The 26,300-nt window shown below is 41.1% G+C and overlaps 1 protein-coding gene across 1 annotated transcript in view; it reads right to left on the reverse strand.

Annotated features, from left to right (window-relative positions):
• Positions 1-26,300, reverse strand: part of GRIP1 (glutamate receptor interacting protein 1) — a 752,861-nt gene that overhangs the window by 114,044 nt on the left and 612,517 nt on the right. The window contains exons 8-9 of the mRNA XM_070370106.1: positions 2,265-2,412; positions 294-463 (exon numbers count right to left, since the gene is read on the reverse strand). Of these exons, the coding sequence (XP_070226207.1) occupies positions 294-463; positions 2,265-2,412 (318 nt within the window). The remainder of the gene's footprint in view (positions 1-293; positions 464-2,264; positions 2,413-26,300) is intronic.

Raw genomic sequence — 26,300 nt, forward strand, 5'->3', positions numbered from 1 at the left:
CCTTTCTTCCCACACTCAATTTGTACCAAAGGCTTAAAAAAAAACCAAACAGTACAAATATGAAAATTCTATTTCAAACAGTGTTTCCTCAATTTGGGGGTTTCAGGTGAAACACCTGGGGCTTGGTCAAAGGGATTGGGAAGATGAAGAGAGTAAACAAAGATCGCCTGTTGTCTGAGAAGAAATGATAGAGGCAGAATTGAACTTGGCCTCTCTCTGCTTTCTAACTCTGCTGAAGAAGCAATCATTGCAAGGGGAAGACAACAGAGGTTTATGTGGGTGGATCCTCTCACCATGGTCAGGTCCCTTCAGGGCCAGGCGGGTCTGATGATGGGGAAGAATCTCAAGCTTGACCTGGTCGGTGGTGTTGGCTAGGAACTGGGTTGCTTCTGCGAGCGTGCAGTACTCCATGCTGGTGCCGTCGATGGACAGGATGTGATCGCCCACGTGCAGAGCACCACACCTATGAGGAGGAGAAGACGATGGCGCACCTTCCTCTTTGGGTTATGACTTTCACGTCCTCATACTTAAAACTTCATACAGTTTTCATTTACTTAAGGGGAAAAGGAAATGCTTGAATGTCATAGGAAACACTACCTGTCAAATATTAACTATCTTGGGTATGAAAAGAAATGTAAAACCTTGTAGAAAATACAGAAAAACTCAAGGAAAGGTTTTTCCTTGTCCTTTATAAAAAATATATAATTTTGGGGGTAGCAGTGCTGAAAGTTGAGGGGAAATGAGCAAGCAGAGGGAAGAATAGGAAAATGTTTTCCTTTGACTTTTTTTCTGTGATTTTTCTCCTCCTGAGTTTTTATATCTATAAATACGAGTTAGTAAATATTCAGAATGTAAAGATGGGACTCGCAGAATGGGAATTGGGTCATTTACGATTTTCTTGGGAGGATAACTTGGGAGAAAGATTCAGCTAGTGCTTGCTCGGAATCGTCTCACACATGCTCCCAGATCACCAGTTCTTGATTATTTTGTTATTCTGGAGATAAACATTTATTAGTGCAAAAGCCCTCAAAGATGATGGAAATGAGGCAGGCGTCAAAGAGTAATCAAAGGACGCCTCTGTGGTGAGTGAGGGGGAAGCTGGGGAGCAGGAGGGGCGGGCTGCTACGCCTTGCTGAACTCAACAGGCTGAGTGAGTTGGGAACAGCACACACAGCAGTCAGCATCTCGAGGTGCCAGTCAAGTGGACAGCTGCTTAAACTGCCTACCCTCTGCAACAGGACAGAAACAGAGGGAGAACGTGAAAGCATCCTGCACCACTGAACGGGAGGGCATCCCTGAATCCATCACTCTTAAATGCCTGAACGGAGCTAAGAGCACAGTAGAGCTACAGACTGACCACTACAGGGGTAGCCGCAGAGCATCAGAGTCAGAAGTTCACCAGGAAGGGCAGAAGAGGGATGGAGACATGCAGGGAGACTGGGCATTGGGGTAGATCTAAACACTTGCACGATGACCACAGTCTACTTCTCAGGACAAAAACATTTCAAGTCATCCCTCCCATCTAAAAATAAAATGCCACTTGGGTGCACCTGGAGTGCTTCAGCTATGGGAGGTGGGGGTTTTCTTACCAGGAGTGGTTAAATAATTTATTAGGTGGTAAGGTAGTCTTCCTCCCCCACCCCCACCCCTGCAATTTGTAAATCTATCAGAAGAAGAATTCGGGATAAAAGACTGGCATTTTTATGTCATGAGAATGAACGATGTTTTGGGGGACCCTTGAATATAGTGAAACTCTAAGATTAACATACGTCAGTGGAGGGCCTTTCTTTAAAGACTATCATTTTTAAAATGTTGTTTTACTTCCTGAAGAAAAAAGGAATAAGATTGTATGGTGGCAGGATTTAATTGTTCACAATTCAAGAAACCACAGGACTTCTCTGCATGGAGCATCATAAAGATCTGCTAAGCTACCCTCAACCAAAAATGGGCTATTACTCTAGGACACAGTAGGTGAATGTACATAGTTGCTTGACTTTTTCTCATTTCTAAAGGCCACACCAAACATTCGGGTGAAGCAATATTACTTCACGCGGTAGCTGATAAGGAAGGTGAACTTTTAAGCTCTAGAATACTAACTTGTTTTGTATATGAAGCTTGTATAAACTGGCAGAAGAGCTGTTTTGTTTTACCTGTGTGTGCATGTGTGTAGGTATTACATATGTGTGTATACATATATGAATATATCTCTACATATTTTAACACGTGTGCAATTTGGAAAAGTAGGCACTTTCTGTGACACTCACCTGTCTGCAATACTTGCAGATTTGATTTTGTCTATGACAATGACCTGTTTGTTACAGCACATTGAGGTAGTTAGGGCCACCCCAAGGCTGGCACCCGGAGTTTTGGCAACTTCAACTAGTAGTGGTCCGGATGCTGTTGCCACAGAATCTATGGAAGAAAATTTCAGAAAACAAAACACAGTAAACAAGCAAACAGACACAGAAAAAAGGTGGAGAAGGTTCAGTCTGGTGTTGATCTGTTAATGTTATTAAAACTTTAGATTTCCCTCCATTTAACATCTCCACGTCCAGTGAGTGGTAACTTCTTAGGGCATCTTTTAGGATGCCTGTTCTATCCAGCTAGTAGTACAGTAATATGTGCATGGGTTTACCTCTTCAATTAAAATTTAAGCTTCACATCAGTTGGGATAATGTCTTATGTTTCTTTATGCCCTCTATATTACTTGATATTGTGTGCATGCTAAATTGCTTGATACAGTGCCTGACAAATACTGGGTCTCTGAAGAAAGGTTTTAAAAATTAATTAACTCAGTAAACATCTTAGCACCTTCTATGGATGGATGGATAGATGGATGGATAGATGGGTGGGAAGGAAGGGTGAATAGACAATGTCTCTAAGTAGGCAAGTGGTAGGAAGGCATATGCTTCCCAAGTGGTGCAGTGGTAAAGAGTCCGCCTGTCAATGCAGGAGACACAGAGATGCAGGTTTGACCCCTGGGTGGGAAGATCTCCTGGAGTAGGAAATGGCAAACTGCTCCAGTATTCTTGTCTGGAAAATTTCAGACAAGAGGAGCTTGGCGGCCTATAGTCCATGGAGCTGCAAAGAGTCGGACACAACTGAGTGACTGAGCACACACACAAAGGAAGGCATAACCAAGTTAAATTGGTGAATCCTCTAGGTTTTCCTTATTCTGGATCTGATATACGGTCATCTCTCCCTCGGGTGCATGCTTTATTTTTAGCTTGGAATGCTCTTCATTCCTTCAATTGGTACTCACCCTTGGGGGTATAAACTTCAATTCCTCTGGGAAGCCTCTCCTGACTTATGATCTGGTGAGAACCTCTTCTCCTGCTATTTTCCTGCTTTGTTGCACAAATCTCGTTCCTTCTTAATGGCTAGTGTGGATGCCATTCCTCTGATCTCTGCCGGACAGCAAGCTTGCTGTAAGGACAGAGCCTGTGTTCTGTCCATCACAGCATCCTCAGTGCCTGGCATAGAGACTTGTGCATATTTAGATGTTGAATGAATGTATGGATAAACGAGACAATGCATGATGCTATTTAAAGCTCAGAAGAGGAAGAGATCATATGGGAAAGAGCCTTGGATGTGGATTTATAATACTGGTACTTTTTCTTTTCACAATATTTTGGTCATGGTAACACAGACCAGTTATAAAAACTAAGTCTGCTTGCTTACCTAGAAAGTGTTATCTTTACCTCAGCATTTACTACAATGGGAATCAATGTATAGTTAAAGCATTTTACAAAATGCTGTACACATAGAATATTATTGCATATTATGACTGCAAACCTTTGAATCATCTCATTTTTTAAGACTGTATATTTTCAATAGTATTTTTATGACTTTCTACTACTCTGGTGTTTGGTACTAATACAAGTTTGTTTTCCTGAAAGTATATCTTCATATCAACAAGCCAGCACTCAGATATGGTGAACTAGAAAGTGTATTCCTATAGTGAAGCTCAGACAGTATGTGCTGACTCTGGAAGCTGAAAGACCCCTGGGACAGAGTCATCTTCAGTCGCAGATGAAACAAGATATTTGTTAAATAAGGTAAAGATGAGAACAGTCATGCCAACCACATTCATATTCCAGGCCTAAGGATTCTTACATGCACTGTGTTTCTTAAATATCTAGTCCTAGAAAAAGTTAAGAGACCATTAGGGGCTGTATTTCTTCCTGTCAATTCCAGGGGAGAGTCTCACTAATAATAGCTGGGAGGACCCAAGGGTCTTAGTCCACTAAGAAGACTTTGTGATTCTGAAGTGTGCTGGCTATAATTTTCCCATGAATCTAACTCTATGGTGGTGGCTACTCTCAGGTTCTGCTCACCCTGCTGTGTTAACAGCCTGACCTTGGGCCATTGACAAGATCTGGCTTCTCTTCTCCTTGTTTCCCAGTTTGCTTCTCTCCAGTGCTTCTGTTGGTCATATGCTCCCCAGGGTCCTGCCTTACTCTCACCTTGGAGTTTATAGACAGCAGTCCCCAGGGCTATCTGAAACAGTGGTTTGCACCTCTCCTGCCTCACTGGGACCTCCTAGTAAACAATTCTGGTCAGTCCTTGTCACCCACGTTTGAGTTATCCTTCCATCATGAATATAGGTGATTCTTCCTACTTCTCAGCTCTAATAGTCAAAGTGCTACTGCTACAGCAAATGCACATAATCTGATGCCCATAGCTCCACTCCCAGGTCTATTGTCCTTCTCTTCTTGGAGTTTGCTCCCTTGCAATGTCTCTTCCTGTTCAGGTTGAACCTCACATGAGCTCTGGCCTAGTGGAGTCTTTTCTGAGATTATCTTTACAGAGGAGGATTAATCTTTAGGAGGACTAATTTTAGAAGGACAGATATCCCAAAGACTTGATGGATTTTAACAGATAGTTTTGTAAGGAGACAATCATTTATATTCTTCCACATGCTTTTCTGTCTAAATATAAATTCATGGGGCTTCCCAGATGGAAGTAATACACTTTCTGTTACTTATAACCTAACCTCTAAGAAATGACAGAAACTGAGAACTGTTTCTTGGTATCCCATTTTTCCTTCTTTCTTAGTAATAAGCTTTCTAAGTTTTAGCTGACTGGATGGCTGCCCAGCTAAGGACAACACTTCCCAGCCTCCTTTCTGGTGAGATGCAGCCATGTGACAAAGTTCCAGCCAACAGGAAGTGAGCAGAAGTGAGACATGATACATTCTTAGAAAGAATGGTGGTGCCCTCCTCTGTCTCATTTTCCCCTTCTTGACGTTGCATTGTGGGCCCAGAACTGGTGACCATCTTCCACCATCAGACATGGGCATGGTGCCACCAGAGAGAGGACCTTAGATTCCTGAAATCATATCTCCAGAGACTGTTTACTCTCCCAAGAAATAAACTATCACATTTAAGCTAGTACGGTAAGTGTGAATTTTTGTTGCCAGCTGAATCTTTATTCTGACAGGCCTTTTCACTTGCGCCTATCCCCCCCAAAATACCTTTCTTGAATTTTTATTCTAAGAAGCTACTATTAATAGCTATTTTCAGACATACATTTTATAAAGCCACAATCAATCATGACCCAGTACACACACTAGGTTTTCATGTTTCTTAAAAGTATTACATCAGGATTAAAGATTAGTTTGTAAAGAGGTTATCAGCAGAGGTAAAAGCTATTTAAATATAAACTCTTACAGTGCTATTCTTTTTTCCTGGCCTATATATTTGTCAAGGTGTTAAAAATTTTATTTTTGTAAGGTTCTAATGTTCCAGTTACAGTGAAGAGTTAATATTAATTTTTTTCTCATAGGAAGAAATGATAGGAATGGGAACATTAAGAAACATAGAAAAAGGGTATCATATTTTCTGCCATCATTAATTTAGAGGGGGAGAGAGACTGTACTCACAGCTGTTCTGGTGCACCTCTGGAATGGAAACTATTAATAGAAATAACAGTCTCTCTTTAAGTAGTACTTGCCCCATTAAGGCTTTGAAGGAACAACAAATGAAATATTTCCATTTAGGGCAGCCTAATGTGCAAGGAATGTTTTTTTTTTTTTTTTTATTTAAAATGGAAAGCTTCAGAACTCTGAAAAGAGAACCATAAACTCATGGTTAAAGGAAGAAGCAGTGTGATCCTAAGCTGGGCTCAGGTCTGGAGGCCTGGAGGTATGGTCCTAGTTACGCCACCAACTTACCATGTGGCCTGAGCCATCATCTCCCCTGTACCTCATTTTCTTCTGTAAAATTAGGGGACTTCAGTAAAAGCTCCCTAATCCTGATCATCTATGTCTCTTCAGAGAAATAGCAATGTTAGGTAAGGAAGAGCCTACTGGGCATCAAAAATGAGAGAAACTTGGTAAACTTTATGAAAATATGCAATAGCTGAATTTAAATTCCAGTATCCTGCTAATGAGACTTCCCAGGTGGTGCTGGTGGTAATGAACCTGTCTGCCAATGCAGGAGATGCAGGTGACACGGGTTTGCTCCCTGCTTCAGGAAGATCCCCTGGAGGAGGGCATGGCAATTCACTCCAGTATTCTTGCCTGGAGAATCCCATGGACAGAGAAGCCTGGCAGGCTACAGTCCATAGGGTCACTAAGAGTTGGACAGGACAGAAGAGACTGAGCACAGCACATCCTACTAATGGGGAGAAGAGGGGAGCTACAAGATATGAAAGTGATTCTAGATAATTATTGTTTATCAAGATGGGATGCAAAATCTCAGACCCTTAAATATTTTGATGACAATGATAACATCCTTTAAAGACCGAGTTTGAGGGATTGTCCCTCATTGCATAGTATGAAGGACTTCTTAGGGCACAACTTTTAACTTTCTATCAAAACTGTGTCATATTGAGTTCTTAACTTATGCAGAAAAAAAATGATGAGGGAAAGAAGGTGCTTATCTTATGTAAAGATGACCATAGATTGTTGATAACTGTTTAAGGAATATGAGCTCAGCCCTCTGGTCTCTCTCTTTAGCAGCCTAGAATTTTACTTCACCATGATCACTCTCATTCATATGTCCAGCACACATTCAGAGTTCCTTTGTGGCTCAGCTGGTAAAGAATCCTCCTGCAATGAGGGAGACCTGGGTTTGATCCTTGGGTTGGGAAGATCCCCTGCAGAAGGGAAAGGCTACCCACTCCAGCATTCTGGCCTGGAGAACTGCATGGACTGTATAGAGTCGGACACGACTGAACAACTTTCATTCACTAGTACACATCCTTCACTGATACCTTGAACAATTCCTGAGTGTCTCATAAGCCCATCAGACACAACATACCCAAACGGACTGGCAAGTCCACCCCACTCCACTGGTTCTTCTCCAGGTCTCCTCCTAGTGAATGGCTCGTATTTTAATCCATTATGGAAACCAGAAATTCAGGAGTCGTCCCCAACTCCATCTTCTCCTCACTCTCACAGATCCCTCTTGATTCTAATTCCTAAACAGATTTCAATTTCATTCTTTCTTTCCATCTCCACAATCACCATTTCCATCCAAGTACCATTGTCTGATATATCCCAGTCCTCCCATGGCTCCCACCTTCCCCAATCCAGATCCAATTTTTAAAAAAGTGCAGATCTCATCATGCTAGCCTATGCTTTAAAACCCTTCAACAGCCATTTTTGTAACACGGTAAAATATATTATCATAATCTTCAAGGACCTACAGGACCTGGCTCCTGCTTACCTCACCTGTTTTCTTTACCACCGTGCTGTTCTTGTTCTCCAGCTTCCTACTCCTCTTTCAATTCTTCAAAAACATTGCATACTTTCCTGCCTCTGGTCCCTTATATATACTATTCCATCTGGAATTCTCCAGCTCCTGGTCCCTGCATCACCTGCTTCTTTACCACTGCTCTGCTCAAACGTCACTTCTGCAGGAAGCCTGCCCTGCCCTGCAAACCACATCAACCTGCCTGCCATATGCTTTAATAGCATCGCTATGCTTTCCCTTCACTGCACATCTAATAAATGTGACTCAACAATTAGTCGTTCAATTACCTCTTTGCTCTTTGATGAATAATGTAAGCTCCATGCTGTAGGGGTTGTGTATGTCTTCCTTATGACTGTGACTCTCTACAGTATCTATACAGCTTCTATGTAAACAGTAGGTGCTCAATGTGATCTGTTGATGGAATGAGTGAAAGAATGAAGGCCTAGTATTTTATTCAAGATGCAATGCTAGCAATAGTCATGATGCAGACATTTAAGTCACATTCTTGTGCTTGAGAGTTCTTAGTGTGGTTGAAATCATGTTAACCCCATTATTAAATCCTTTGAATGGCTGTTCTTGTAACAGAGTGCCTACGCATACCCGGATGATGTTGATGAGGAGGGATATTTTTCCTTTGTCTAAATTCTAACCTGCATAATGATCTGTAGGTTAGATCATTATGAGGCACTGAATATTATGAGGCATTGAATGCCTCATAATATTGGACTGAGAAGTGTTTGAATTTATCTGATAGAAAAAGAATTAGAGAACAGCCTACTGGAAGAAAGTCAACCCACCTTCTTCCAGATGGAACTTGAACTTACTGGTCATTTCCCATCTATAAGTGTGTATAGCACACTCTGGGAGTTGGTGATGGATAGGGAAGCCTGGAGTGCTACAGTCCATGGGGTCGCAAAGAGTTGGACATGACTGAGCGACTGAACAACAACACAGCAGCTAGAAATGGCCAAGTAAATGAGCTACCCCTAGGATTATGAGCTCTTAAAAGAGACTGGCATTACTCAGGGACAAATGGTTCTGGAGCTTCAAAGGAGGATATCCTTATTTGTACATATCTCTTACTCAACTTCCTTCCACAAAGGTCTGGAGGCTGCTTGCTTTAAACAAACAAAGAAACAAATGTAATATAAAGGAGTAATCAGGAAGAGTAAAAAGACCTAAGAACACCTTGCCCACAAGGGTTAATAGAGATGCTTTGACTGAATTACAAAAATGACTTTAAATATCAGGGAAATCCACAGAGATAGAAAGTAGATTGGTAGCTGCCAGGGATTGGGGGCAGAGGGGACTAGAGAGTGACTGTTCAGAACCAGGCAGATACCATTTTAGAACCAGGCAGAGCTGATGGTAGCATGACACTGTGAATGTAGTAAACGCTACTGAATTTTAGACTTTAAGTGGTTAATTATACGTTATGTGAATTTTGTTACAATTAAAAAACACGACTAAACTTCCTGGAAACCACGGTCAATCCTGCACTGTTGGAAAAGAGGAGGTCTTCTAGTCCCTACAGTGGGAATAAAGATTCTACAAGACTCTTGTAGCAGGGAGCTCTAAAAGATATCTTTTCCGTGGAATTGTGCAAGTGTCAGTTGCTCAGTCATTTCCGACTCTTTGAGACCCCATGGACTGTAGCTCACCAGCATCCTCTGTAATGGAATTCTCCAGGCAAGAATACTGAAGTGGCCATTCCCTTCTCCAGGGGATCCTCCCCACCCAAGGACTGAACCTGGATCTCCTGCATTGCAGGCTAATTCTTTGCCACAGAGCCACCAGGGAAGCCCAGATATATTAATAGATAGTGCTGATATAATGGGGTGATGTCCTCAATGTATTTTCATAATGCCTGTTTCTTGAGGCATATGATTAAAAAGCAAATCAGTGATGCTGTCTCTATAACGAGACAAGATAATGTGATGGTCCACTTAATCAAAAGACAGACCCCAGGGCAGATAGATTGGCTCTCTCTCTCTAGGGACCTACCTAAATAGCAATCTTTTACCTTACTTCAGATTTCCAGCAAAAGCTGGATACTAGATAATTCAAATGGTCCTCTGTGAGGAGACCCTGGTATGCTGGCTTTCATATACATGACTTAGACCAGATCCAAATGCTCTGGCCATCGCATGAGTCAGAGGAAGGATTCATGTAGTCTCAGGAGGCTGGGGAAACCTAATTAGACTCTTGCCAAGATAGAAGATCACCCACTTCATATTCTCACACAACTGGGCTTTCTAAGTCTGCAGGTTACATCATCATTCCTGCAACAACATGAATTTTAAAATACATTTATTGACTATATTTATATATTCCAGGAACCTCAGAAGGCACTGGGGACTCAAACATGAAAATATATTATCCCTTCCTTCACATAACCCCTTGGGGCCCATGCCAATAAGACAGAGGAGTGGGATAGAACTTTTGGATTCCACTCCAGTACTCTTGCCTGGAAAATCCCATGGATGGAGGAGCCTGGTAGGTTGCAGTCCACGGGGTCGCTAAGAGTCGGACATGACTGAGCGACTTCACTTTCACTTTTCACTTTCATGCACTGGAGAAGGAAATGGCGACCCACTCCAGTATTCTTGCCTGCAGAATCCCAGGGACGGGGAGCCTGGTGGGCTGCCGTCTATGGGGTCGCACAGAGTCGGACACAACTGAAGCGACTTAGCAGCAGCAGCATGCCTACAAAAGTCTGTCTAGCCAAGGCTATGGTTTTTCCAGTAGTCATGTATGGATGTGAGAGTTGGACTGTGAAGAAAGCTGAGCACCGAAGAATTGATGCTTTTGAACTGTGGTGTTGGAGAAGACTCTTGAGAGTCCCTTGGACTGCAAGGAGATCCAACCAGTCCATTCTAAAGGAGATCAGCCCTGGGTGTTCTTTGGAAGGAATGATGCTAAAGCTGAAACTCCAGTACTTTGGCCACCTCATGCGAAGAGTTGACTCATTGGAAAGGACTCTGAGGCTGGGAGGGATTGGAGGCAGGAGGAGAAGGGGACGACAGAGGATGAGATGGCTGGATGGCATCACCGACTTGATGGATGTGAGTCTGAGTGAACTCTGGGAGTTGGTGATGAACAGGGAGGCCTGGTGTGCTGCGATTCATGGGGTCGCAGAGTCGGACACAACTGAGCGACTGAACTGAACTGAACTGAACTGATGGAAATTTATTCTGATGAACCTCATGAGGTTTCTACTTTTTCTTAAACTACAGGACACATAATGTTTGCAATCCTCCCAAACCCTATGAAAACTTTAATACAGTAAGAGTCAAAATGCTTATAAAATACTGGGTTATCTAATAGGATATGGTTTCCAGCTTTCTAGGAAGATTTACTCAAGTATGTCAACAAGTATATCAGGTATGACACCACCCACAGAAGGTGATTGAAGCTCCCTGTCCATAGGACTGTCCAGAGAAAGGCAATTATTACCAAGTATCTATGGTACAGGGCTTCCCTGGTGGCTCAGATAATAAAAAATCTGCCTGCTGTGTGGGAGACCTGGGTTCAATCCCTGTGTTGGGAAGATAACGTGGAGAAAGAATTGGCAAGCCACTCCAGTATTATTGCCTAGATAATCCCATAGACAGAAGAACCTGGTGGGCAAGAGTCCATGGGGTTGAAAAGAGTTGGACATGACCGAGTCACACACACACACACACACACATACGGTACAAGTCAAAGGAATGGCAATGATATGAGACCTATGGGGGTCTGAGGAGACTGAGCATGGTGAGCTGGAATGCTCAAGATGAGCTTCTTAGTTGAGAAGCTGAATGCTTCTCAGCTGCCTTTATCTTAATGGGCTCTAGGAAAACAAAACTATTTTAAGTGAGTACTGCTTTCCAGAATTACCCATGTGGCAGTTACTCTCCGCATCACAGAAGAGGATCTACAAATGCTCACGTTTAATTGATCATTAGCCTTTTCTAGCAATTGTTTTCCATAATACATGTTTCCACACAGCAACGTCAGGAAGCCCATACCACCTTGTGGTATTAAGCCGAGTTCCCTTGCTGCCATCCAGCTCCATCCACAGAGGGTCTGATGAGAAGCCAGAGTCCAAAAGCCCTGGCTTTATTCCAAGATGTCTAAGAAGATGCATAGGAAGAATAAAAGCGAGCAGACAGGGTAGATGAATGGGGCCCCCTCATTAAAGAAAGTGCAAGAGAAAAAAATGGACTGTGTCAAAATGAGAAAAACTAACAGAAGAAAAATCAGGAAGAAATAATCAAGAGCCCATCCCCTGACAGAAGATTAGTTTATTCTGCTGAAGTGAAGCATGGCTGAGAAAAATGGATCATGTAGATATAAATTATTCATGGTTAAAGACGTCTCAGTCATTAAGATATTTACACCCTGAGTGAAGCCTTGCACGCTGTGTTGATTTATGGGCTACATAATTACATAAGATACGCTGATGACTGTTTGCATGGGAAACACTTTGGATTTTTTATTTTGTTAATCAGTTTTCCCACTTTGAGCCTAGCATTTCAATCAGAGCTCCAGGCTTGATTAGAACCTCCCAGGGGTGGTAAAAAGACTGCTTGGTAACAGTAGTTTTGTCGGCTGTACATTCCTTCAGATAAAAAGTACCTTTGGGGGGCTTTTCAAATTACCCATTAGTTAAAAGTATTTTTATCAGTGATATCCTCTTCAAATAATGCTACTAATAATTTCAACCCTTTTCAGATGAGCAAAACTCTAATAAATATTTCTTAACTTAAAAAATTGCTGGTTTGGTTTTGTCAATTGAAATTCACTACTCAGAAAATACACCCATACAACAAAAAGTATACCTTCTGTATTCAAATGAGCTTTATCTGAAATCCTAAGTTTTTCTTGGGAAGTTAAAGGGACCATCTTGAATGCAGTTATTGTACTGAAAGAAGAGTCCAAACAGTGCAAGTAGAATTCAATAATACACCCATGTTAACTTGAGTTTGGCTAAAGCATGGTTGATGATTACTTTCATTCTCTGCAGCAGCCTCACCCTAGTAATTTTATTTGGAATATCTTGACACTGCCCCTTCCATTTTATGGGACTCATCTTTCTTTTGCACCTGGATTATTGGCCTATACTGCTTTTAAATTTTTTACTAAGTATAATAAACATAGGGCTTCCCAGGTGGCACTGTGGTAAAGAATCTGCCTGCCAATGCAGGAGATGCAAGAGAAGCGGGTTTGATCCCTGGGTTGGGAAGATTCCCTAGAGTAGAAAATGGCAACCTGCTCCAGTATTCTTGCCTTGGAAATTTCATTGAAAGAGAAGCCAGGTGGACTAGAGGCCATGGGGTTGCAGAGAGTCAGACACGACTGAGGGACTGAACACAGCACACGTGACAAACATGTGGAGAATGCATAAATCTTAAGTTTGAAGCCTGAGAGGTTTCCATAAACTGTGTTTATTTTCATAAACAGACCTGTGTAACCAGACCTAGAAATAGAACAATACCAGCATCAAAGAATCCCTGCATCACATGTTCCTTTAAATCACCTCCCTGACCCACAGGTAACCGCCATCTTGACATCTAGCAGCATAGGTTAGTGTGTATATGTGTTAGTCGCTCAGTTGTGTCCGATTCTTTGCGATGCCGTGGACCCTGCCAGGCTCCTCTGTCCATGGGATTCTCCAGGCAAGAATACTGGAGTGGGTTGCCATGCTCTCCTCCAGGGGATCTTCCCAACCCAGGGATCGAACCCACAGCTCTTAATGGCTCCTGCATCGGCTGGTGGATTCCTTACCACTAGCGCCACCTAGGAAGCCCTCTTTTACAAATTGCACAAATCTCTCTGTTTCCAACTTTCTATTAGGTTGTCTGGCTTATTGGTTTGTGGGAATTAAAACAAACAAACATAATCTGATATGAGTCTTTTTTTCGATATTTGTTGTACAAATATATCTTCCCTCTCTATAACTTACCATTTCAGATTCTTAATGGAGTCTTTTTATGAAGGGAAGTTCTTATTCTTTTTTTTCCTATGGTTAGTGCTTCGTGTTCTCGTTAAGAAATCTTTGCTTGCTGTAAAGTCATGATGATGTTCTCCTTTTTTTTTTTTTTTTTTTTGCCAGATTTACTATTTAATTTTCACATTTAGATCAGCAATCTATCTGGAATTGATTTCTGTGTATGGTGTGGGATAAGGAGAGTCACCATATATTTTCTCCACCTGGGTATAGCTTACCCATCATCATTTTTTGAAAAGATCGCTTTTCTTCAGTGTGTTACAAAGTCACTTGTGTCATAAATTAGATGACTACGTACCTACAGTTCTGTTTCTGCTCTGTTTCATTGATCAATCTGTCTGTCCTTATGGCAGGATGATGCCGTCTTAATTACTTCAGCTTGTTAATAGATCTGGGTACCTTGTAGTATGAGTTCTCTGGTTATTTTTCTTTAAGACGGTCTTGGCTTTTCCTGGTCTTTTATAGAGTAATGTATTATTATGTATTTAGTTCAAGGGAAACTAGAACACATTTGTTAAATAAGTGAGAGAGTTAAGGCTCCTGGCTAAGTGAGTAATAACATATGAAATAATCATGTTAGAATTTACATGGTGGGTTTCAGTATTAAAATTGATAGTCTGACTTAGTTTTTATAGATATTTAACCTTTTTTTTTTTAAGAATACTAACAAAATCTTCCAATTTAAATTTCTAGGGCTCAGTACTTCCCCGGTGGTCCAGTGGCGAAGATTCCACGTTCCCAATGCAGAGGGCCCAGGTTTGATCCCTGGTCAGGGAACTAGATCCCACATGCTGCAACTAAGACACCCAGTGCAGCCAAATAAATAACTATTTTTAAAAACTTCCTAGGGCTCTAATTTTATCCTACAGAGAAAAATGATAAAGAGTTTTTATACTTTTAAAAGAGAGGGTGAGAAAAATCAGGTCACAAATTCCTTACAGAGGTTTTTGGGCTTAGGCCCAGTGACCTGGGCACTCCTTGTAAACAAGGTTGTGCCCCCTTCCTGCACAAGCTCTGGAAGCTTGCATTTCCATTGTCAGTACCAATGTGAGGACTTTTTTTTTCTTTTTTTTAAGGGCATAATTCTGTGTACCAGGAGCAAACTTTCAGCAAACTCAAAAGGTTTACATCCTACTTGCTGTAAAAAGCATAAACAGTCAGGCGAAGCTGGCATTTAAGTGACTGATACCAATAGGAAAATAGAAACATCAGGCACAGAGTGAAAAATCCTTTGGCCTGGTTATTTAAGTGATGTGGCATATATACATGGCCATTGCACAGTCATCATATTCCATAGCATCATTTTCCAGAAAGCCTGATTCCTCCTCCATCTAAAAACAGTCAGTGTCAGGTTTTTCTGAGTTGGATGAGTGAACCCCACAGGAAATGGGATGAGCCTCCACTAGGTTGTGCTGAGGCAGAGAAACTACTTAAGTAGGAGTGAGTGCCTGCAAGATAGATAAAGAATTCTTACCACTAAGGGTTCTTAATCTCCCAGGACTGGGAGGGAACTGTCAGTCAGAAGAGTTAATGGCTTAATGACAAGACTCAGGCTCTCCTTGGCCTCCTGTGCTAGGTCAGGTTTTATGGTTACATTTGAAAAAAGCATTCTAGTTCTCTAGGAACAGATCTAAAATAGACAAATGAATACAAACTATGCAGATATCCTAAAAGCCAGTTTACTTGTAAGGTGTCAAAAATAATGGACTATATGGTCCATGGAATTCTCCAGGCCAGAATACTGGAGTGGGTAACCTTTCCCTTCTCCAGGGGATCTTCCCAACCCAGGGATCAAACCCAGGTCTCCCTCATTACAGGTGGATTCTCTACCAGCTGAGCCAAAAAGAAGCCCAGAAATATTTAAAGCATCTGTATTTCTTGACTGACCTTGAGCTTGACAGGAAAGAAATGCAATATTAAAAAAAAAAAAAAAAACACCCAACATGGGGCAAATGTACAGGTCTAAAGAAATGGTTAGATTTAAAAAATGAAAAATTTGATTACTACGTATTAAAATGACCAATGTCATGTCAGTGAAGAAGCAAAGAAAGCCTGATCAGGGCATCAACAGAGCAGAGGCACTAAGAGGGTCCCCAGCTTGGGTCAACGTGACCACTGGATGGAAATACTAGTCTCACTGGCCAGTGTCTTGAATCCTGTAGGCCCTCAATAATACTCATTTATTAGTCATAAAGTAAATGAAATTTTAAATAGAAAATGTGACATATGGTTGGAAGGGATACAAAATAAGTAGGATGTCACAATCAGGATCTAAAAAAGTTTAGACAGGTTGGAATGATGGGTGGATATTTAGAAATTATTTTTAACAGGTGTACGATGATGTGCCTTATGTTTTTACTGTAAGTTATAGTTTACAAGGTGATTTCACGTATTTCACCTTGTTTTGTTTGTCACAACAGCTTTCTGGTACAGGCCCGGGCATTTGAAATACTCTGCAAGTGATTCCATCATGCGGCGAGGGTGCAGGGCTCTTGTTTGGGGATATAGGCTTGATGGGCAGGAAGATATTGGTTATCAGAGGTGTTCAAGTAGAGCTTGGCAAGAAAAGTCCTGAAGAAATTCTAGCATTAGATAGGGGTTCAAACAAATGATGCTGAGATTCAGTTACTGTGGGGTTGTCAACTTTAAAGAACAGTGTCTCCTGGGAGCCTTACATGCCTTCAGAAGCATGTTTTGAACATTATCTTTTTGCCTTTTGGGTTACATAGTATTTTCTGTAGGCATGCATTTCTTGACAAGGGAGGGCATTTGAAAGTGATAAATAGCACTTCACACTACTATAAGACATACTCTTATTAACAGAAATTGAAACAACTCCTGAAATATTTTGAAATATGAGAGTAGGAAACTTCCCTAAACCAGTACAAACAGCAGGAAGTGGAGCTCACTCTTTCTGTGGGAAATTAAGGATTTAATGGAGCACAAGTAGTTTCTGGACGCATCTATAGAATCAGGGAAGGTTGAGAGTTTTTGCCAAAGGCAAGAGCTAACAGACTGCTCCATTTTAAACCTTTCATCATGGAACCCCAACTTTGATGATGGTGCCACATTATTCACGGTATTTTTATTATATTAAAAAGTGAACACAGACCCTGCTTTGGGAGGACACTTGTGGCCTTCTCCTGGACTATCTATTCCTCCTCTCACTTGGGAGACAAGCTAGAGCCTAACACTTCTGCTTCTCTACAGAAATCTGGGCTGCTGATGTAGCACCCAGGATCTCTGATGATGTCTGTCCATATATTCAAGATATTAAGACAGTAAAGAAAAAAGATATAGGAGTGGACTGTAAAAAAAATGGTACAAATGAACTTACAAAACAGAAACAGAGTCACTGATGTAGAAAACAAATCTATGGTTACCAGGGGAAGAGTCGGGGGAAGGATAAATTGGAAGATTGAGACTGACATATACACACTATTGCATATGAAATAGAGAACTAATAAGAACCTACTGTGTAGCACAGGGAATTCTTTTCAATACTCTGTAATGACCTAAATGGGAAAAGAATATTTAAAAAGTGAATATGTATAACTGATTCACTTTTTTGTACACCCAAAACTAACACAAAATTGTAAATAAACTATATTCCAATAAAAAAACAAAAACAAGAAAATAAACGCTGTGTTTCAAATGAAAAAAGTAGGAGCATTTCTGAAATATTATGTCTCACTTCTTTAGTCTGAGTAACTTTACCTGAATTCAAATCAATAAAAATGCCTGAATGATTAAACACCAGTAGATAATTAATTCAGTGTCTCACTTTCTTCTTTCATATTCAGAACTCTCTTAGGTACCTACTGTTAAATATTTGATGTTCTGGGATTTTTAGTGGAGGGGGTTCAATTATGAATTTGGGCCTAAAACAATTTATAATTTAAATGGTAAGATTTCATCTTTAAAGTATTCCCTGTGAAACTTTTATTTTTGAAAGAATATTCACTGAGTCTTACATTTCAATTTCAGAATCTTAAGTTTAGAATAAAACAAAGACATGTTCCACTAGTTTTTCTGCTGCTTTCAGAACTTGCATCCATTCTTGAAACATTTATTGCTTCATAGATTGGCTATAATTAACCTCAATCCTCTGTGGGTGCACTATCAGACTTAAGATCCTAGATTCGGGATGGATGGACATGTTTGCTTAGTCATGTTGACTCTTTGCGACCCCATGAACCACAGCCCGCCAGGCTCCTCTGTCCATGGGATTTTCCAGTCGAGAATACTGGAGTGGGTTGCCATGCCCTCCTCCAGGGGATCTTCTTCACCCAGGGATTGAACCCAAGTATCCCACACCGCAGGCAGACTTTTTAACGTCTGATCCATCCTAGGTTTAACATGATATTATCTGTGTTATTTGGAGCAACTACTGTAATCTCTTCGAGACATTACTCCATTTATGAAAAACAAGGATAATAGTGTACATGTCACAGAGTTGCTATGACAGAGTTAATAAAATGTACAAAGTACCTCGTACAACTTTTGGCAGAAACTAACCACATAAATTGTTAGTTCTCTCCTCCTCTACAATTCCTTGGGTTAAATCCAGGACATGCTGATGTCATCAGTATCTATGCTGACTAATTAATTTCCTGGTACATGTTGAGAAAATTACTTTTTTTACTTGACCAGAAAAACTTAGACAAAAGACTCTAAAATCAAAAAAATTAAATGATGATTTACATGCCTCCAAAACGTTTAGTGTTTGCATCTATGTAAGATACAGTGATGTCATCAAGAGAATGTTCTAACAGAAAGAGAAAGGAGGATAGGATGAGGGAGCTAGACAGCTGTGTAATGTATCCCTAGTTAGATTTTCATGTGTTGTTCCACTTACTTAGCTCTAAGTGCTGTAAATGATTTCAATATTAACTCTCTCTGCAATTTCAGATTATCCACACTACACTACTTATGGATTGAGTTTTATAATCTATAACTAATGAATCTATATCTTGGACAAGGTACTAAAAAAACTATACATGGAGGCTTTCAATGACAGCAATTATAAAAATTAAATGAATTTTCATTTTTTTCACAGGTGGCATATTTAATATTCCTGCCAAATGATATCTTCAACTTGATTGACCAGCCTCAAACCTATCTTAGACCCCACCCCCACCACCATATGTCTTCCCAAGTGTGAGAATTCTGCTGGGAAGTCTGCCAAGCTTTTACTATAATTCTGTTTGGATAATAAGGCTTAAGGGAAGCCGATTCCACAGGTGAATGTACCACTCAGCACAAAACTGTCTTTTAAGGAGCTCAAAAGATGTGTTCAAGTTATGGAAATCACCTCTGAGAAGGAGGAGGTCCTAGGGTCACCCATTGCAAGTGTCCACAGGGTGAGACATTTTAAATAATCTGTCTGCAGTAGATCCTCAGAGGGTCCTAAGAAGTAGGCAACCAACAGCAATGAACCAAATCATATAAGGCAAAAAGTCTGGTGGGACTTTACATGGGTGCAGCTGAAATATCACTTGAGTTCTTGTGAATTAATGATAACCACTCCTTCCCATTCTCTGAGAGAATGTGTGTGTGGCTTAGTAGGCTTTTTTTTTTTTTTTTTTACCTCTTGAGAGGCACAAACTTAAGCCAGAATGAAAGTCTCCAGTGAGTCAGGTCTTAATACTCTGCTGGTTCAAACATACGATGCTTATGTTTATCTGAAACCATGCCCTCGTGTTGAAGAGAATTTTCCTTGTACCAGTGCTTACAAGGATGAGACCTCTGTGAATGGTCTGGGAATGACAGGGTTTGGACAATGAGTCTGGATGATATAATTGACTTACACTCCCAATTAGGAACAACAGTTGTAACTAAAGAGAAGCTTCAGGTCCTCAAATGAGCTACAAAACACCAAGCTTTCAACCAATCACCATACCATAGCAGGGCAGCTTTCAAAATCCATATATTAGGGACTTTAGTCATGAAGACTCATATTTGCTGCTTGGTGAAAACAAGGGTTTTCTAAAATAGAGAAGAGCTGGGCACACGGTGATAAAGGCCACTTTGTGCTCTGATCCCCGTATTTCCTAATCTTCAGAGACCTGGAGAGAAATAATTTGTTTCTTGTACACCAGTGCACCTTCTTTGGGGGAGTCTGGTAAATTCCCTAACAGTCTGGATCTCCAGACTAATGCTTACTGTTAGACTCTGCAGTTATGGTATTCTGGAATCACTGAAAATGGCTAATGAAACTCTGGGCAAGAAAATTAACTGTGGCTACGGGCCAGTGAGTCACAGAAAGCCCTTCCATGTAGCTCTGTGGGACTCAGACACCCTGATGCTTTTACTGATAACTGGAGGAAATACTTCTTGAAGGGAAGGGAAAGGAAGGGAAGAGGGTGGTGAGGGGAAGAGAGAGGAGAGAAAAGAGAAGGGGAGGAAAGAATAAATAAGATGAACAGAATAGCACTGCAAATTGGTTACTTAAGGCTTTATTGCATCTTTTACTACTACTTTTGGAGTTCTTCAGAGCAGAGTAAATATTTACTGTCAACTTAGTGAACTAAATGGACATACCAGTTTTAAGCTGTCTGCCTTTCATTCCATCAACAAACATTTAATGTGTACTTTTCTGTGCCTCTGATGCTGAAGCTGAAACTCCAATGCTTTGGCCACCTGATGCGAAGAACTGACTCATTTGAAAACACCCTGATGCTGGGAAAGATTGAAGGCGGGAGGAGAAGGGGACAACAGAGGATGAGATGGTTGGATGGCATCACTGACTCAATGGACATGAGTTTAGGTGAACTCCAGGAGTTGGTGATGGACAGAGAGGCCTGGCGTGCTGCAGTGCATGGGGTTGCAAAGAGTCGGACACGACTGAGCAACTGAACTGAACTGAACTTTCTGTGCCTCAGGCATATATGGTGCATACAGTGGTTAAAATATATATATTATCTCCCTATCCCTGCCGCCCTTATAGTGCTTACAGTTTAGTGAAGGAGATATTGGATTAGCTCACCAACAAATTAGCATTTTAATGGTGATAACTACTGTGAAAGAAAAGTAAGAGTTCCCTGGGTAAGTGAAACAGGGAGACCTAATTTAGAGAGAGTGTCAGAGAGGTTTTCTCTGAGGTAGTGACATTAAAGGATATGTACAAAATAGCTGGGTAAAGAATGTGTGTTTGTTCATGTGTTGGGATTGGAGAATCACTTCTGAGGCAGAGGGAACAGAACTTGAAAAGTCCCAGAGGGCAGGAGCCTGGTAGGTGGGAGGAGCTAGGAAAGAAAAAAAAAGAGTCTTGGGAATAAGAGAAGGGCGCTCCTAAGAACCCATGGAGAATGGAGATGGGGGAGGCAGCTCTGGAAACAGCAGGCAGGGCTTCATGGGCACTGTATAGAGTTTAATTTTATCTGAGATTTAGTGGATGACATTGGATGAGAGTGATATGATTCCATGAGCGCTATGGAAAGGTCTCTTGGGCTTCTATGTGAGCGTGGAGAAGGGAATGGGAGTGAGGGGTGGAGCCAGGCACATGCTGAGAGGTGGCTGGGAGAGAGGGCGGCTTCTGGGCGTGAGACGTGAGGACAAGTGCAGAGAAAGTAAAAATGCAGACAAGGAGGGTGGCTGGAAAGAGGAGAGGTGCACTCTGCAGAAGAGCTAGGTATAAGCGGGGTGAGGAAAAACAAAGGATGGCCTAGTCTCTTGATTTGAGAGCTGCTCCAATGGAGGCACTAATGCCTGAGATGAGGAAGATGGGAGGGGAATAGGCTAAGGGGAGAAGTCAAAGTCAGCTCTAAACATTTAGCTTTAAGAATTATCATATAAATGTTGCATTAGGACTGCTCTGATGGAACAGACTTGTGGTTGCCAAGGGCGAGGCAGGGAGGGAAGGACTGGGAGTTTGGAATTAGTAGATGCAAACTATGATGTATAGAAAGGATAAACAACAGGTCCTACTGTATAGCATAGATAATTATATTCAATATCCTATGATAAACCACAATGGAAAAGAATATGAAAAAGAATATATATAATATAATATATATATATATCTTAATCACTGCCGTACAGCAGAAATCAACACAACACTGTAAATCAACTATTGTTTTTGTTTAGTCACTAAGTTGTGTCTGACTCTTTGCAACCCTCTGGACTGTAGTCCACCAGGCTCCTCTGTCCATGGGATTTTCCAGGCAAGAATACTAGAGTGAGTTGCCATTTCCTTCTCCAGGGGTTCTTCCTGAACCAGGGATCAAACTTGTGTCTCCTGCATTGGCAGTCAGAAATTTTACCACTGAGCCAACAGGGATACTTCAATTGAAGGAAAAAGAAAAAGAAAAAGCTGTTCTGGTTCAGTTGCTTTAAGCAAAGGTTCTAGAATCATGCATAACAGTTTGAATTCTGGCTCTGTTCTTTTCTACCTGGGCAAGTTCTTTTATTTTCTGGTTTCTGAAATAGGGATACCTATGCCTATCTTTTACAGTAAGAATACAATGAGATAATGTTTATAAAGTTGCCTTGCACATAATAGGTACTTAGACAATGGCAGTTACTATTATTCAGTTCAGTTCAGTCGCTCAGTCGTGTCCGACTCTTTGCGATCCCATGAATCGCAGCACGCCAGGCCTCCCTGTCCATCACCAACTCCTGGAGTTCACCCAGACTCACGTCCATCGAGTCAGTGACGCCATCCAGCCATCTCATCCTCTGTCATCCCCTTCTCCTCCTGCCCCCAATCCCTCCCAGCATCAGAGTCTTTTCCAATGACTTTACTCTTCGCATGAGGTGGCCAAAGTACTGGAGTTTCAGCTTTAGCGCCATTCCTTCCAAAGAAATCCCAGGGCTGATCTCCTTCAGAATGGACTGGTTGGATCTCCTTGCAGTCCAAGGGACTCTCAAGAGTCTTCTCCAACACTACACTTCAAAAGCATAAATTCTTCGGCACTCAGCTTTCTTCACAGTCCAACTCTCACATCCATACATGACCACAGGAAAAACCATAGCCTTGACTAGACGGACCTTTGTTGGCAAAGTAATGTCTCTGCTTTTGAATATGTTATCTAGGTTGGACATAACTTTCCTTCCAAGGAGTAAGCGCCTTTTGATTTCATGGCTGCAGTCACCATCTGCAGTGATTTTGGAGCCCAGAAAAATAAAGTCTGACACTGTTTCCACTGTTTCTCCATCTATTTCCCATGCAGTGATGGGACCAGATGGCATGAGCATTGTTTTCTGAATGTTGAGCTTTAAGCCAACTTTTCACTTTCCACTTTCACTTTCATCAAGAGGCTTTTTAGTTCCTCTTCACTTTCTGCCATAAGGGTGGTGTCATCTGCGTATCTGAGGTGATTGATATTTCTCCCGGCAATCTTGATTCCAGCTTGTGTTTCTTCCAGTCCAGCGTTTCTCATGATGTACTCTGCATATAAGTTAAATAAGCAGGGTAACAATATACAGCCTTGATGTACTCCTTTTCCTATTTGGAACCAGTCTGTTGTTCCATGTCCAGTTCTAACTGTTGCTTCCTGACCTGCATATAGGTTTCTCAAGAGGCAGGTCAGGTGGTCTGGTATTCCCATCTCTTGAAGAATTTTCCACAGTTTATTGTGATCCACACAGTCAAAGGCTTTGGCATAGTCAATAAAGCAGAAATAGATGTTTTTTCTGGAACTCTCTTGCTTTTTCCATCATCCAGTGGATGTTGGCAATTTGATCTCTGGTTCCTCTGCCTTTTCTAAAACCAGCTTGAACATTAGGAAGTTCACGGTTCACATATTGCTGAAGCCTGGCTTGGAGAATTTTGAGCATTACTTGACTAGCATGTGAGATGAGTGCAATTGTGCAGTAGTTTGAGCATTCTTTGGCATTGCCTTTCTTTGGGATTGGAATGAAAACTGACCTTTTCCAGTCCTGTGGCCACTGCTGAGTTTTCCAAATTTGCTGGCATATTGAGTGCAGCACTTTCACAGCATCATCTTTCAGGATTTGAAATAGCTCAACTGGAATTCCATCACCTCCACTAGCTTCGTTCGTAGTGATGCTTTCTAAGGCCCACTTGACTTCACATTCCAGGATGTCTGGCTCTAGGTCAGTGATCACACCATCGTGATTATCTGGGTCGTGAAGATCTTTTTTGTACAGTTCTTCTGTGTATTCTTGCCACCTCTTCTTGATATCTTCTGCTTCTGTTATGTCCATACAATTTATGTCCTTTATCGAGCCCATCTTTGCATGAACTGTTCCCTTGGTATCTCTAATTTTCTTGAAGAGATTTCTTTCCCATTCTGTTTTTTTCCTCTATTTCTTTGCACTGATCGCTGAAGAAGGCTTTCTTATCTCTTCTTGCTATTTTTTGGAACTCTGCATTCAGATGCTTATATCTTTCCTTTTCTCCTTTGCTTTTCGCTTCTCTTCTTTTCACAGCTATTTGTAAGGCCTCCCCAGACAGCCATTTTGCTTTTTTTGCATTTCTTTCCCATGGGGATGGTCTTGATCCCTGTCTCCTGTACAATGTCACGAACCTCATTCCATAGTTCATCAGGCACTCTATCTATCAGATCCAGGCCCTTAAATCTATTTCTCACTTCCACTGTATAATCATAAGGGATTTGATTTAGGTCATACCTGAATGGTCTAGTGGTTTTCCCTACTTTCTTCAATTTAAGTCTGAATTTGGTAATAAGGAGTTCATGATCTGAGCCACAGTCAGCTCCTGGTCTTGTTTTTGCTGGACTGTATAGAGCTTCTCCATCTTTGGCTGCAATCTGGTGATGTCCATGTGTAGAGTCTTCCCTTGTGTTGTTGGAAGAGGGCGTTTGCTATGACCACTGCATTTTCTTGGCAAAACTCTATTAGTCTTTGCCCTGCTTCCATATTCCAAGGCCAAATTTGCCTGTTACTCCAGGTGTTTCTTGACTTCCTACTTTTGCATTCCAGTCCCCTATAATGAAAAGGACATATTTTTGGGGTGTTAGTTCTAAAAGGTCTTGTAGGTCTTCATAGAACCGTTCAACTTCAGCTTCTTCAGCATTACTGGTTGGGGCATAGACTTGGATTACTGTGATATTGAATGGTTTGCCTTGGAAACGAACAGAGATCATTCTGTCGTTTTTGAGATTGCATCCAAGTACTGCATTTCAGACTCTATTGTTGACCATGATGGCTACTCCATTTCTTCTGAGGGATTCCTGCCCTCAGTAGTAGATATAATGGTCCATTGACAGAATGTGGTCCACTGGAGAAGGGAATGGCAAACCACTTCAGTATTCTTTCCTTGAGAACCCCATGAACAGTATGAAAAGGCAAAATGATAGGATACTGAAAGAGAAACTCCCTGGGTCAGTAGGTGCCCAATATGCTACCGATCAGTGGATAAATAACTCCAGAAAGAATGAAGGGATGGAGCCAAAGCAAAAACAATACCCAGCTGTGGATGTGACTGGTGATAGAAGCAAGGTCCAATGCTGTAAAGAGCAATGTTGCATAGGAACCTGGAATGTCAGGTCCATGAATCAAGGCAAATTGGAAGTGGTCAAACAAGAGATGGCAAGAGTGAATGTAGACATTCTAGGAATCAGCGAACTAAAATGGACTGGAATGGGTGAATTTAACTCAGATGACCATTATATCTACTATTTTGCATATAGTAGTGTGTATATGTGAATCCCAAATAAACCCCAAAAGAATCTGAGCATATATATATATATATGGGCTTCCCAAATAGCACTAGTGGTAAAGAACTCATCTGCCAATGTGGGAGACATAAGAGATGTGGGTTTGATCCCTCGTTCAGGAAGATTCCCTGGAGGAGGGCATGGCAACCCACTCCAGCATTCTTGCCTGTAGAATCCCATGGACAGAGGAGCCTGGCAGGCTACAGTCCATAAGGTTGCAGAGAGTTGGACAAGACTGAAGCAACTTAATTCTCACACATAAATATATATATATGTGTGTGTGTATGTATATGTGTATATAACAGAATATACAGTTATATATATATATTCAAGATTACTTTTCTCTGTGGTTGGATACTAATTGTATATTCCTCTTTGTAAAATGGACTTAAACAACCTTTTGTTAAAGGAAATTTTATTGAAATATGGTTGATTTACAGCATCGTACAACAACCATATTTCAATAAAATTTCTTTTATTTTATTATAAGATAAATATTAACTTACTATTCCATGTCACTCCCACTCTGATACCACTATTCATCCTCTTCATACCAAATGTAATACCAAACTTCTAGAAGTAGCCCCTGAAAGATATTCCAAAGTACTGTATTCTTACATTAGTGTTACTCAGGTATTGCCAATGAGTACCTCTTACATTCAAATCAAATTATCTAAATTGCTTCAAAAGAAGCCTAATACCCAAGAAATGTACCATATGATTCCTGTTACAGATAGTTCAAGAATTAGGAGAATACATTTAAGGCTTAGGAAGTCAAGACAGGAGAAAAACTGGTAGCAAAGATGTGGTAGCAATTGAGAGGAGGCACAGTGTGGATTCTGGTGATAATGGTTGCTGTTTTCTCTTTCTTGACCTGGCTAGAAAATACATAAGTGGAAATTCAGCAAGCTGTACAAGTAAAATCTTAGCACTTTTCTATTTGTATATTACTATACTATGAAA

The sequence above is a fragment of the Bos mutus genome, chromosome 5, assembly GCF_027580195.1.
Source record: "Bos mutus isolate GX-2022 chromosome 5, NWIPB_WYAK_1.1, whole genome shotgun sequence".
In the NCBI taxonomy this organism is placed as follows: domain Eukaryota; kingdom Metazoa; phylum Chordata; class Mammalia; order Artiodactyla; family Bovidae; genus Bos; species Bos mutus.